Below are 14,086 nucleotides of genomic sequence, written 5' to 3'. Positions count from 1 at the left end.
GTATTAAAGCCTTGCTCGCAAACGAAGGTCAAGGTAATCATTGTTCTCATGAGGGAGGTATTACATCTTGAAACAGCCTTCGCCGAGAGTGGGCAGTGACATGTTGATATCTAAGCCTTGCGTAGAGCTTGATTTGAGGCATAAGGAATGTTTCTGTTCGTGCATGCTGGGATTTTTTTATGTTGTTTACCTCATTTCAGAACTGTAAGCAAAGAGTTGTGCTCACCTGAAGCAGTCTGTCTGTACTTGGCAGTAAGAGATAGGTGTTTAGTATTGCATTACCATATCTTTGAATAATTTTTACTGATGCTGTCTTGACACTGCTAATCAAAGGCTTTTCTATGAAACAAGGATAAATCTATATATTGTTTTCTGAAGTGAAAAATGAAGCTGGGATGTTGTTTGAAATTCTGGCTCCTTACACATTAGCCTGAAGACATCTTCACATAGTTTAGTCCTGCACTTACTCAGCCTGTAAACACAGAATACCTGTGTGTTATGCAATCAAATCCATATAATGAATTTCTTTAAAGTATTCCCACACCCATTTTCAGACTTGATTGGTAATGTCTGATGCATGTGGATTATAATTTGCATTCTCAGTAACGAACTGCACAATTAGCAGATTTTGCTCTTATCTGATTAAACAAGTTTTATAGCTTAGGCACACATACCATCTGTAATGGTTTTTGTGGTCTGCAGCTGGCTGTAGACTTTCCCACTAGCATACCTACAGAGTCTCTGCTCTGCATTCGGGTAAATCCGTGCAGAACAGCAGGGTGGAAATAGTGCCGTATGCATAAATCCATGATATTGCTTGTGTTTTAAAAGACACGGGGATTCATAGATGAGATTAGAGCTCCTCTAAGTCAGTTGTTTCGATAGTTTTGCTATAGCTCTGGGTGTTAATATAGCTCTGTGAGTGAGCACTGCTAAGTCCATTCAGTCTGTTAAGTGTCCTTTTAGGTAGCTGTTTCTGAGCCCAGATCTCCTCTTCCAACCCTCCCCTCTTCATGAACGTCTATAGGCAGGTCAACACCTTCCCTTGGCCAAGAAGGTACTGACGTTTGCCATGGAAATTCTTTCTTAGGATGATGGAGAGTTGAAAAGATTTCGCAGGCATTGAAAACACCCGAGCAATTAAAAGCTAATCTTTGCATGTTTTCTGTATTTGACCTGGTTTTAAAAAGGAAAACCAAAAAAGCTAAGTATGAAAGCTGGCAGTGTGAATATTACTCATGTTTCAAATTAGCCAAGCAGCCTTTTCTCTTTATTTAAGAGGTTTGCAATTATAAGACAATAAGTAAAAAGGGAAATATGTTTTAAATACCACGTTGATCTCTTCAACTCTACAGAAAACAACAGGGTGAATGTCGGTATGGGTACAAACACCTATTGAGGAGTGTATCTGGAGCTTAGAAAATTGGTCAGAGGCAAAACACTGGATTATGCAAATACATTTAAAATTAGTATAAACAAGACTTCAGATGACAAAGTATTGTTTTCCGTTCAGAATTCTCCCACATGTTGTCTTTACATTTAACTGTGATTCATTCATTGTTATAACCTCTGCTGGGATTCATGCAATACAGCAAGGAGTCACTCGGTTCTTGTTTGGGGTATTTGTGTTCCGTGTGGTATGGGGAAGCTGTTATACACCACCGAATGGATTAATTGATTTATGTTAGCCATAACATTGATTTCTTCACTTTTTTAAGTGGGTGACTACAGATTAGACCACTTGCATGCAAGTTTTATTTAAGTTCAGGGCACTCCTCAAATCTTGTAGACTGATAAGAGTGCTTTGAATCTAATTCCTTCTTAGAAAAGCGTGTAGCGTTGTTGTGTATGACCATCTACTGAAGCCTCCCTGCTCAGGTGGGACACAAATGTGGCACTACAGTTCTTGCCTTTGATACTTCTAAGCTTTGATGGACCTGTGAAGGCAGACATTGCATTTAGATTTCTCCAATATGTCAATCAAAAGATGGTCATTAAATAATCTTAATGAAGCTCTAAAACTGGAGACATAAAGGGGCTGAACACTCTGTCTCTGGATTATTACTCTACAGACTATTTTCTTCCATGTTCACTGAAGGAAACAACCTGTAGCACGTCTTTTCTTTCAAACTGTTAGCTTTGTATCCAGACTTAGGTGTGGAAATATAAATCATCAGTCAGCAAAGGTAGTCTAACAGCAGTTTTGGTGAAATTGAGTCACCTTTGTCTGGCAAACCTTTAAATATTAGCACAGTTTTGCATGTGTTGTCTCCAGGAGAAATAAACAGATGATCATGTTCTGTTTCAGAGGCATAGCTTTGCACTGGATGAAAATAAGGGGGTTTTGGTCCCACAAAAGGAATCTAGGATAAAAATTAATATGAAGCGTGATCTCATGGTGTAGACAAGGTGCAACCTTTGCTGAAATGCTTTTCTTCTCGAGTTAATTGCATTATGTGAGCATATTAAAAATACCGAGCTCTGAATAAGAGCTTCTGATTTTTTAATTAGTTAAAGGGATATGTGTAAACAAGATTAACCATGCGGGCCCTGTAGTTCTCAAGAACAAAACTTGCACCACTTATGAAGGTGTAACATAAATGTTGTAAGAGTTCAACAGGAACTGCTTTTAGTCAGCTTCTTTTCATGTCTTTATCACATTTCTGTACCTCTTTTGACCCTTTTTTCTTGCTTTTTCCTCCTCTCTTTTCTCAAATAATGGCTTAGTATTTTTTCCCTTAATTTTGTGAGATGCTCATCAGTCTTGACTGGAGAGATAAAGAAGAGATAAGTGCCTACTTACTTCTCCATTCACTTGCAGTCAGTAGGAGGTTGATGTGTTCCTCTGGGGTGGATGTCAGATCTGCTGAGTGACTAGTAATAATTTGGAGAGTTAGCGCAGTTAACTGCTTCTTGCATAATTTACAGCCGGTAACTAGCGTGAAACAGATAGAGAAATTACTGAAAATGCTTTCTCCTTCCCACACTAAGGGTTGTTAGACAAATTGAGCATCTACTGCTGTGTGTCTGATGCGTCTGCGTGTGTGTGTGTGTGTGTGTGCATACAGGGGTGTGTGCATGTGCACGGGTGTGCAGGGGAACCCAGTGCCTTTGGATGCCTCCTACCTGTCATTATGACTTCAGGGGATTCATCGAACCAGTCATTCCTTACTATGTATTGTAATAAATGTCTTGCTTGAATAAAGGGTGTGTCCAGGTTTCTTTCTCGCCCCTCAAAGGAAACTTGTTATTACAGTATTGTTTCTGGTATTTCAGGAAATCCAGGGAAATGCCCAGACAAGTTCTCGCTGAAGATCAAGTTGAGCAGTTTCTTAACAGTCAAAACTCTTCTAACAGTTGGGTTTCGCCTGAGTGGTTGCAGTATACCAAGGTTTCAGCTTTGGAAAGATTTATGCAACAAAGAATGTCTGCGTTTGTTTTATCAAATGCACTTTTTTTCCCCTTTAGCTGCATAAAGTGTATTGTGTATATTTCTGTGGGTTTTGTTAAGCAGCTGCAGTTCTTTACTAACGATTCCTAACTGTTGCTGTGCTTCTGTCTTTGGGTTTGGATAAAACCACAGCCATGTTAGAAGTGGGGGATCTCACCTGAGGTCAAATAGGCAGACCTACAGCCTGTGCAGGTGGCCCAGACCTTCCTTTTTTAAATCATAATTAGTGACGACATAAGCCTGACTCTACTTGGATACCTTTTTCTTTCCTTTATCGCAGTCTTTGGCAACCCTTTGGAAACGCTAACTGAAAGTTATATTGGTTTTATATTTTTTACATTGGTGGTTATATTTATATAGGTGATATATTAATATTTTTTTATATTGGTGGTTATATTGCCTACCATTCAGCCTGAGGTCAGACCGTGTTGCACAGAGTTAAAGGTTGAATAACTGGGCTGTCTCATCCTGACTACTCTGTCAACTCGCATCTACTGAGTATTAAACACCACCTTCCCCACGTCCTACAAAGGACATAGAGCAGCACTTTTCATCTCCTAACATGTCCTTGCAGGGTGACGCTGGTCATCCCCGTGCACGTGCGTGGCCCTCTCTCCTCTCCTCTCCCTCTCCCCTCCCTCTCCTCTCCCACAGCATTTGTGTGAATGTGGGATGCGGATGAATTTCAAGAATGCAGATGTTTTCATACAACAGATCCTTGCTGTTTTCGTGAACTGTTTGTGAAAGACTTGCACTCTGGCTGAGTTTTTTAGCTCTGAAGTGAAGCAAGTGTTCATCACCTCCCCTGTCCTTCCTCAGCTACCGAGGTACTTCCAAATTGCTTTATTTGAGAAAAGGCTACTGAATATAAGGATCTCAATTTAAAAAATTGTTTTCCCCAAACAAATGCATTAGGAAATGATAATCCTGGAGAGGCAGATCCATGGGATCATTGCTACACATTGCTCACCAGCTGTGGCTTATTCTGCAAGTAAAGACAGAAAAAAGGGAGATGATTCCCTGTTGAACAGAGACATCATGAGTTGATATCTAAACCGAGTTTCTTAAAGACCTCTGCAAATGTTAAACTCCAGATTTCAAACGAAGTTGAGAAATTTGAAAGCAGAACAGGCATAGCGAAATGGACATGCGATAGCTAAGGAGAGAAATAATTGCTTTTAAAAGGAAGCAAAAGCCTTACAGAAGAGGCAGAAAGTATTAAGAACTACAGGAAAAAAGGACATGTAGGCATTGCCAGCTGGTGTGAGAGAAGAGAGTCCTCTAGGCACAGCGCTTCTTAAGGGAAGTAGAAAAAATAAAGGAACATAATTCAACAAAGCAATCTCAGGAAATATGCCAGAGCCTGGTTGACAGTAGAAGTAAACTAGACCTCATAAAACCAGACAATGCTGTAAAGAGCATCAGATTTGCAAAACAACACTATTATGAAAAAGACAAAAGCAGTAGACTATTGCTAACATTTAAAAAATAAACAACACGTAAAATAGTCTCTTTGGTCTCCAGAGGAGCCAGCCAAAGGATATCCACGAGACAATTTACCATGTACCTTGCAGGATGTTAATAATGCTTGGAGACAGTGATTCCAAAATAAAAGTATTTCATTTAAGCCACCTAAACCATACCAACTAATCAGTATTTCTGGACAAAAGGCATTAAATGTTACCTTAATTCTAGAGAATATTAAGCTAGTTACATTTGAAATCCCTAGGCCTCTAATTCTTCCAGAACTTAAAATACATATATATATATTTTTTTTTTAAAGAATGTGGAATGAACAGATGGAACCGCAGCTGGGTCAACTCATTAAGGAGACATGGAAAAAAGAAAAGGCCCTGGCATCTAGCTGTAGTAATACTGAAATATGGAGAACACCTACTCAGTTTCATGACATGAAACACATCTGTTTATTAAATCAAACTCTTTTCTTTGTTCTTAGTAAACAAACCAAATAATCCTGCCTACTTACCCCAGCAGAGCTCCAGCCGAGTCACTTTAACAGGAAACAGGGAGAGAGATCAGCATTCATGACTGGTTTTTCAAGCTGAATACGCAAAACAACCCACCTCACAACTAACTTTAGAAGATGAAAAACTGATAATGTGATCTGGCAGTTCTCAAAAGGGATCTTAAAAAACTTTTGGCTTAGTCCCAGGTTTAGGAATTAAATATTTATCCAGAGTCAAGTCCAAATGCTGCAGTAAAAGTTAACAGGGCCCTATAAACAAGTTTCTTGCTTTCATACCAGACACAAACCAAGGCTTTCTCCATCACCCCTCCTCTCCACTATGGTTGTACAGCATCCACATGGACAGCCTGGGGAAATCAACGAATCCTAGATGGAATGAACAAAGAAGATGTGGAGCACATGTGAGCTTTAAAAGTAGACGATAAAGTAGGATTTTTGTCACCTCAATTGCAAGTGGAAAATATTGACTAGTAAATACAATTTTCAGATGAAATCTGATGTCTACAGATGCTGATTGTCTTTAATCTTCTAATGTCTATAAAATCTCACAGTATATGTATTCAAGGTAATAGGTAAGTCAATGGAGAGCAAATCTACTAGGCGTTACTGTGTATATAGAAAGTGCATTTTATTCAGGCACACCACAAGCTGAAATGCAGGGACCCTGGGAGACTCTCCTTTCTCTGGCTTTATAGCATTTAAGGAAACGGAGGGCTGCCATATGCAAGTGGGTAGGAAAAGAGTACATGTGCTTAAAGACATTCTTTTTCTAAAGAAAATTAGAAACCAGATGAAAGCATCAAATTCTCTCATCAGCAAAACTGAACCCAAAGAATTGTCTTGATCCTGAATCAGTTTTATTTTCTGAGCATTGCTACTTGTCCCCCTGGGGAATTTCTTGGAAGGCCATCAATGTAAAATAAATCGATTAGGGGGAAAATGAGAATTCGAGGTTAAAAAAGGCCTCTCTGCAAAAACTAGGCAAAATAGAGAGAGGTGCTGCTAAACCTAAAACAGTATTATTGGGTAAATTAAATCAGAAAGGTGCTTACGCTGGTCATTTTAAACACAATAAGAACTGAAAAGAGTGGAATAACACCTTTTTCTAACAACAGACTGCACATGTGTCTAGTTCTTTCAGGGAGTAAAGAACCTCTAAGCCAAACTGATATCTAGTCGGTTACTTTAAGAACAGCGATAGAGGAGTGAGATAATGCTTATACTTTTTTCTAAACCCTACCTCTCAGGGCTCATTTCTGTATTTGGTAGCACAGAAATGAACTCTACTAGATCTCAGGCAAGTCTGAAGACCTGGCAATGTACTTCCAATATGGTATTGCCTGAATTATTGAGAAGAAATGTGTTGAAATATTTTGCAAGGCTTCCTCATTTTGCAGCAAAAAAACAAGTGAATGTTTTGGAGTATTAAAAAATGCTTCTTCCTCCCCTTCCCCCTCAAATCTATGCAGAAAACTGATAAACTTTTGGAAAATATTCCTTCCTTCAGTGTATACTTGTTCTTGCTTCTATATCCTTTAAGGATTTAACCCTACCGACCCTTAGTTTTGAGCTACCCATGGGAGTCTCTTGGTACGCCAGAACTGCTCTTGGCAGAATATAACCATAGCCTGGTAGCCCTTCTTTGGTTTATTACTAAACAGTAGAAACTTGTCTCTAGGCATTGCAGGCTGATTTCTTAAGCTGATTGTTTCTGAATTTTTGGCTTTCTTTTGCAATATACAACACTATGTATGTGTCTAGACTATTTTATTTTATTTTATTTATTTTATTTGTTTTGCTTATGACATGTGTGATTTGCTTGTATAATTATCTGGAACTTATGTAGGCTTGCTACCGGAGAAGACACATAGCCCTGATCCAGCCGGTGTGTGGTTGAGTGAATCAGCCATCTAAATTATATCTACACAGTAGATAGGTCACTGCCAATCGCTGTGATGGAGAAAGCCAAAGAGCACTTGTGAGAAAATATGTAGAGACAGTCCTTGAGAGAAGAAAAGGACTGAAGCTTTCTCAGGTGTTTTATTTTGAAGAAATGTGATGCCTCCCTGTCTTCTTCCCCTTTCTCTCTCTTGAAAAAAAAAATAGATCTAAGTTAGCACTTTACTTCTCCCACTGCAATCTGACACAAAAGACCTTCTCAAATAAATCACTCGTGCAGTTGTCTGGTATGACACAGTGTCAGATGCTGTCTTTTTGATAAGTTCATTTCCTAAGCAATTTGTTTAACCCTTTTTATAGGCATTGTTTTCTCTGACTAAGTCGTGAGTCATTTTCAACACATGAGTACTCCAGGGAAATGTCACACTCGTTGCTTGTTACTCTGCCTGCCTGACTTCACTGTATGATTTTTATAAGCCAAAAGACAGAATTCCTCCTTTGGTTTCTCCCATTCTGCTGACAACTGCTGTCGTTGGCTCCAATTGGGCTACTCTATAGGTTGATATTATGGCTATTATAAGGCTGATGAAGTATTTGGGAAAGACCCCCCAAGAGCACCAAGCAAAATGAAGGGGCTCTTAGGAGCCCGTTAGGAAGGGTGCCACTCATCAAATCTGTGTCGTGCTGTGGCTGTATCTCAGAAGTCAGTTCCAAGTAGCCCTTAAGTAGCCACCACCAATAAAATGAGGTTGTCTAGGAAAAATCAAAGTGATAATTTTTCATCCTGAGGACTTGCTTTAGGAAACAAAAGCTGTCATTCACCTCAACAGAACAGATGAGCTGAGGGCTTGCAAAGGGTCTTGTTTGTTTTTTCTCTTGGGACAAAAAAAACCCTGTTTGCCATTTAAAAACACCCTCTTAGCAGTTTATATTGTAAGCATCCTTATAAATTCAAAAACGTGTACCCAAACTGCTTTGGATTTTCTGTGTCACCTCTGCCTGAGGGCAGCCAGGGACAAGTGTTTGCAGCCAGGTGTGGTGACAGAAGACAAGAGCAAAGACTGGCAATCTCAAAGGGAAGCTCCCCTCGGGAACTGACTTCTGAAGAAGCAAATGTAATTATTGAGAGTCCCGGGCACGCCTGCTGTCACAAGAAAGGAGTGTCCCAAAGACTGTTCCAAGATACTGCAGTTGTAGCTATAAAACCCTTATCTAATTCAACGTAAGCGCAAGGCTCTTGTCTCCCTGTCCCACTCCCTTCATCTTCCCCTTTCTCTCCCTCTCTTTTTTGTTTAAAACTCTGAGAGACTTGAACCGTACACTTCAATGGTCTGATGTTTTTAAAGGGAAACTAAATTGAGAAATTTTCTGAGTAAAGTGTTACTGCCTTGTAGCACAATTTGGCTTGTGGCACACAAGTCCTTGGAAACCAGGTACCCTGTTTGTGATCTTAATCTTTCCTGAATGGCTGCTGTGCTCCAGCAGCATGAGCTGTACGCCTCTGGAGAGTTTATCTAGGGGACCCTGTGTAGATCCCTTGGATTGCCTTTGAATGTTCTGTTCTTTTCTCTAATGAGTTACTGCTAGTTGTAAGCATGCTGTACTTCAAAGGCCAAGGGGCATTAATCATTCTCTTAAGGCTTATGTGATGAGAGATGTGGATGCTGGAATTGCTACCATGGAGAGACAATTGGATCCTGGCCATTCCTTGTCAGGGTAACTTAGGAGCTCATACCCATAAAGGATCGAAGCCAAAACCCTTTTGTCAACATTTGGGTTGTTACTGAAGGAGAATGAGTGTGTTATGAAACCCTTTGCTAATCCTGAGAATACTCCAGCCTAATTATGTCATCTAAACTTTTGAAATCTCTGTTCTGTCCGTAGGGCCGTACTGTGGTAATGTGATGCCTGTCCCCAAAGAAATCATTCTGGATAGCAATGAAGCGACTATTCACTTTGAGAGTGGATCCCACGTGTCAGGACGAGGCTTTCTGTTGTCCTATGCCAGTAGTGATCATCCAGGTAAAGCAAAATCCAAAAGTACTAAAGGATTAAAGGCATAGTACCCCTATTTTCATTATCTTCTCTATACACATGGACTTTAGCCCAAATGTTTGTTCCTAAATATTTCCAGATTAGCACAAATCATGATATTTCTAATAGCATGTGTGCAAGAAGCAGTTGTAACATTAACCAGATAAAGCAGCTGCTGAAATCTTATCTAGGCAATTTGCAATACAGGCCCAGTAAAAGAGAAAATTAGTACCTTCTGCTTGAAGTTCCACTGTATTCCAGACTCTAGCTTCTACCACACAGTGATAGATAGGATGAAGGGATAGGAGAGATTAAGATTTGATTCCTACATTTAATATTGTGTGTGTCTGTGCAACTTTGTTGAAGATGTAAACCATAAGAAGAGTAGAAGAGGGAGATGAAAAGAATGAGTCAAAACCATAGCTGTTGCTTTCTATTTGATAAAATTGTTTAAGTATTATGCAGAGAGAACTTCAAATGGAATTTCATGTGTAGCCAAATATTTGTCTGTATTTCTACGTCCTGCAATGGGGATTGACATTTGTAAACTTTTCACAGATCTAATCACATGTTTGGAACGAGCGAACCACTACACAAAGGCTGAATACAGGTAAAGAGGGTTTACGGCTCTCTGCGCTGTGGCTTGCTTTGCTGTAGCTGTCATCTGGCCTAACTGTTAGAAAATCTCCTGTGAGGCAGGTGCGGTCTTGGTTTTTTGGAGGAGTGAATTTTTTTGAGCTCCGATGCTGTAATAGTCCAAGGCCCGGTTGTGAGCAGCAGTGGTGCAGAATGGAAGTCTGTGGCCCAGAAAGAGGAAGGGACAGAGTTACAGAGCAAGTCTCATTTGGGCATACATATACATGGTATATGTAAAAAGGGTTTCCATTTTGAAATTCAAAGTAGCCTTAAATTCTAGTGTGTCTCCTAAGAGCAGCTCACACCCTAGCTGATACAAGATTATCTGAGGACAAGCTATAATTTCTTGGTTCCTTGAACCTTGTGATAGGATTTGAAATGGTAATAAATTGTGCTTTTCTGGCTGCTGTCTGGGTGTGCATGTCGGCTTCTATCTGGGCTGTGCTGAAAACTCGTGTGGTAGCATTTCTAGAACAAGAGAATTAAACAGAAATGCTCTCGCAAAACTGCTTTTCTGGTTCGTTGTGTGCTGCTGTCTACAGTCCACTCATGAACTCAAGGGCCCATTTATTTACCTCCTGGACCCACTGGCAGACCATCAGCCAGAACTCACTGCTGAAATATTTGTTGGTTTGTTTCGTCACTACAGTTCATATTTTAAACAAGCCTCTCTTCTCTCACTACAGCAGATACTGTCCTGCTGGCTGCAGAGACATAGCAGGTGACATTTCTGGGAATATCGGAGAAGGATACAGAGATGTAAGTACACGGGATGATGAGAGGAAATTTATAAAGACAGAGGAGAAAAGCACAGCACAACTTGATTTCAACTTTTGCTGCTTGACTTTTGTCAGTACTTCTTCCCAGCTGTGTTAGATACACCTTTTACTACCAGTATATGAGTATGTTATCAGTATACAATCACACGGAGACACTTTTCAAACAGACCAATCGATTGTGTGAGAACAAAGTCCATTGATTGTCAAATACACCTACTGACTTGTGGTTTCTGGCTTTCTGGCAAAACCCTGCATAGGGTTCGTCCCTCTTGAGGCAGTGCTCACCGATGTACTAAATATTCCTGTGACTTCAGGTTTTATTTGTTTGGAGTCCATTTGTGCTTTTTTTCTAAAGGTATCTCCTGTAGGAAAGAAAATACATTTCAGTAACGTGGGTTTTCTTTACGATTATGCCTGCAGTATCCCAGCAATCTGCTCTGAGATGAAATAAATAATTATTGCCTGCTTAATCACATCCCACTGATAACTACCAACCCCTTGGGTTGTTTTAGCTGCTCTTTATTTAAAGCAAAGAAGTTGCCTGAGTGGTTGCATTTATCCACAGTTCATATCACACGGTGCTCTGCCCTCTCTGTGCCCCTCACCCTGGACTCTCCTCCTGTCATGCCTGTGAAATCTTTACATGTCTCACGGTGGAGTAAGTTTAATCATACCACTGAAGTAAAATCCCACCCTATCACAAATACAGTAGTTGCTGAGTTTCCAAAATGTCAGTGTTCACGTTTAACCTGTTCATCCGGTTATTTGAGCGCGCTGCTCCAGCCTGGAAAGTGGCAGAGCTGAAGAAACAAAGAAATGCCGTTTTACATTCTCATTAGCTGGAGTTATTCCTGCCCTTCATTGGGGTGATTAGGAAAGAAAAGCAGCACATGGCATGACCTCATGCAGATCTTTATCTGCGCTGAGGAATTTTTGAAAGATGTTTTCCCTCCACCACTAAGAGGGATTCAGCTTTTCTGATGGGAAGAACCTGGGGGGCTCCCCTGGAGCTCTGCCGCATTTGTGTCCCCACCCCTCCCCGGAGGGGACGGACGGGCACCCCAGCTTGTCGAGTAGTTTAGCCCAGGCTGCGCCCATGTGAATGAGACCAACCTCTGCCAGCAGCTCCTGGGAATGTCTCCTTTGCACCTTTCCACCGGCCCTTCTCTGCTCCGCCCCAGCCCAGTGGTATGTTCTTGCCACCCAGTCGGCACACAAGCTGTCCTGCCTGTATTTTTCAGCGTTATCCCACCTGAGACACTGGCAAATGGGCTATGCTTAAAAGCCAGCAGCAGCGAGTCAACACGTAGCCAAATCTCCTAATGTATGCCATGACTCAAACCCTAGGGCGCAGTAATAGATTGGGCTGCCTTCAGGCAAGTCCATCAAGTAATTATCGTTTTATCTTTCCAAAGAAGAGTTGCCTTGCCTTTGACTTTGTTTTCCTGAAGAGTGACTCAATACTTATTAGGTTAAAATCTCACAGCACCTTCTCAGAAGCAGATTATTTTCTTTTTCATTTGAAAAAAAAAAAAGATGACTTTTGGTAACGTATTTTTTTCAAAGATTACCGATTTTTCTCCCTCCCCTGCCTCTTATTCCTCTCGAGGCTTTGCCGGATTTTATGAGCTGTAACACCTCTATGCTAGTGGCTTGGAAGTGAAAAGCATTAGCAGTTTGTTGTCAGCTTGATCCTCTGAGCTTTGGCTTCTGCTTTCCAGACCTCGCTGCTCTGCAAGTCGGCCATACACGCGGGCATCATCGCGGACGAGCTGGGCGGTCAGATCAGCGTCACCCAGCAGAAGGGCATCAGCCGCTACGAAGGCATCGTGGCCAACGGTGTCCCCTCGCACGAGTGAGTACCACTGCCAGGGCTGGCTCCCGGAGCAACCCCCCTGTGCAGGTGGGGATGCTCTTTTTGGGGAGGAAAAGATGTTAGGCGTGGGTCTAGGGGCTTTTGGGCTTTGTTTCTATGGCTTTTATTAAAATGGTGTTGGCATTGGATATAGGAAAACGTTCCAAGTTTTCAGTGGCTCTATACCATGTAAGGCGGTATTTTCGTCTTTTTTTTTTTTTTCTTCTGTTCCTTCCAAAACGTATTTGCAAATTACTTTGTTAGCAGATACATGAAAGTACGATGTTCTGCAACAAACACCTTTAATCGATGTGCTAGTAAATCATGTTAAATTCATGTTAAAGGTTAAAAAAAGCAAGGAAGAATGAATAAATAAAAAGTGCTGTTGAGCCATAGGGGATTTAATGAACAACTTCTTAAACATAGTGCTTTTGACATGTTCAGAGTTTTTCTCTTTTAGAATATTTATAGCAAGGGTGTTATATTTACCGCTTATCTTCTGACTTTTAATTGTACTGTTGTTGAAGTAGAAATAAATCCTCTAATCTCTATCCAGCAGAGTAAGCCCTTCCAGCAACTGCCTCTGTCATTCCTGTTGGTTTATATTTTTTAATTTTCAAATGTTATCTGGATTTTACATGAGGCTTTTTGTTTTGTCGGAAGGGAAATCTCCTCAGTCCATAGCTTACGAGAGCTAAGGGAATATGTCCTTTTTATACGTTTTTCCTATTTTCCCCATGATTTGTCCACACCCTCCTGACAATTTTACAATCGTGGTTTCATTCACCAAAAAAGAAAAAAAAGCATTATTTTGTAAACTTCAGCACAGAATTAAATGCTTTATATATAATGGCACTGGAGTATATGAAGCTGGGTAGCATGTAGACTACTAGCCAAAGGCCTGTAAAGCCTAAATATTTTCTATTTTTCCTGAAAGTTAATGGCCAAAGAAAATTAATATAAATTTGTCTCAAGTAAAGCAGGACTGAGGGCTCAGCTCAGGCACCAAGCCCCTCCATAAAACAAATAATACGAATTCTTTCCATCACACATGCCAGCTTAGTGAAACCCTAAATTAACTATTTTGTGCCTTATCTAAAGATGTTACAGAACCATTTACGTACATCTGTATGTTTGTGTTCCTTGAGAATCCCAGAAGGAGTATCTCAGACGGTAGCGCATAAAATGTTATAATGAAAGGCAGCTGGGATTCCTGTTTGTATTTTTTTCACAGTAGAAGAGCTAGTGGGCAACAAACGAAGCGTATAAGAAAGCAAATGTATGTGTGCTGGGGGAAACCACTGGTTGCATAATTAACCCATCACCTTAACTGCCAAGCGTCCTTTTAATGTTGCTATCCACAAAATATCCTGTACACTTCACGTGAGTAATAGAAGTACCCACAGAGATGCAAACTCATCTCTGTTACATCAAGTGGGAAAAAC

At 40.5% G+C, this 14,086-nt stretch overlaps 1 protein-coding gene across 1 annotated transcript in view; it reads left to right on the top strand.

Moving 5' to 3' along the window:
• Positions 1-14,086, top strand: part of DCBLD1 (discoidin, CUB and LCCL domain containing 1) — a 49,762-nt gene that overhangs the window by 18,032 nt on the left and 17,644 nt on the right. The window contains 4 exon segments of the mRNA XM_054194925.1: positions 9,222-9,359; positions 9,930-9,981; positions 10,694-10,766; positions 12,508-12,641. Coding sequence (XP_054050900.1) covers positions 9,222-9,359; positions 9,930-9,981; positions 10,694-10,766; positions 12,508-12,641 — 397 coding nt within the window.

Source organism: Rissa tridactyla, chromosome 3, assembly GCF_028500815.1.
Source record: "Rissa tridactyla isolate bRisTri1 chromosome 3, bRisTri1.patW.cur.20221130, whole genome shotgun sequence".
Taxonomy (NCBI): Eukaryota; Metazoa; Chordata; class Aves; order Charadriiformes; family Laridae; genus Rissa; species Rissa tridactyla.
This window is presented reverse-complemented; position numbering and strand designations above follow the sequence as displayed.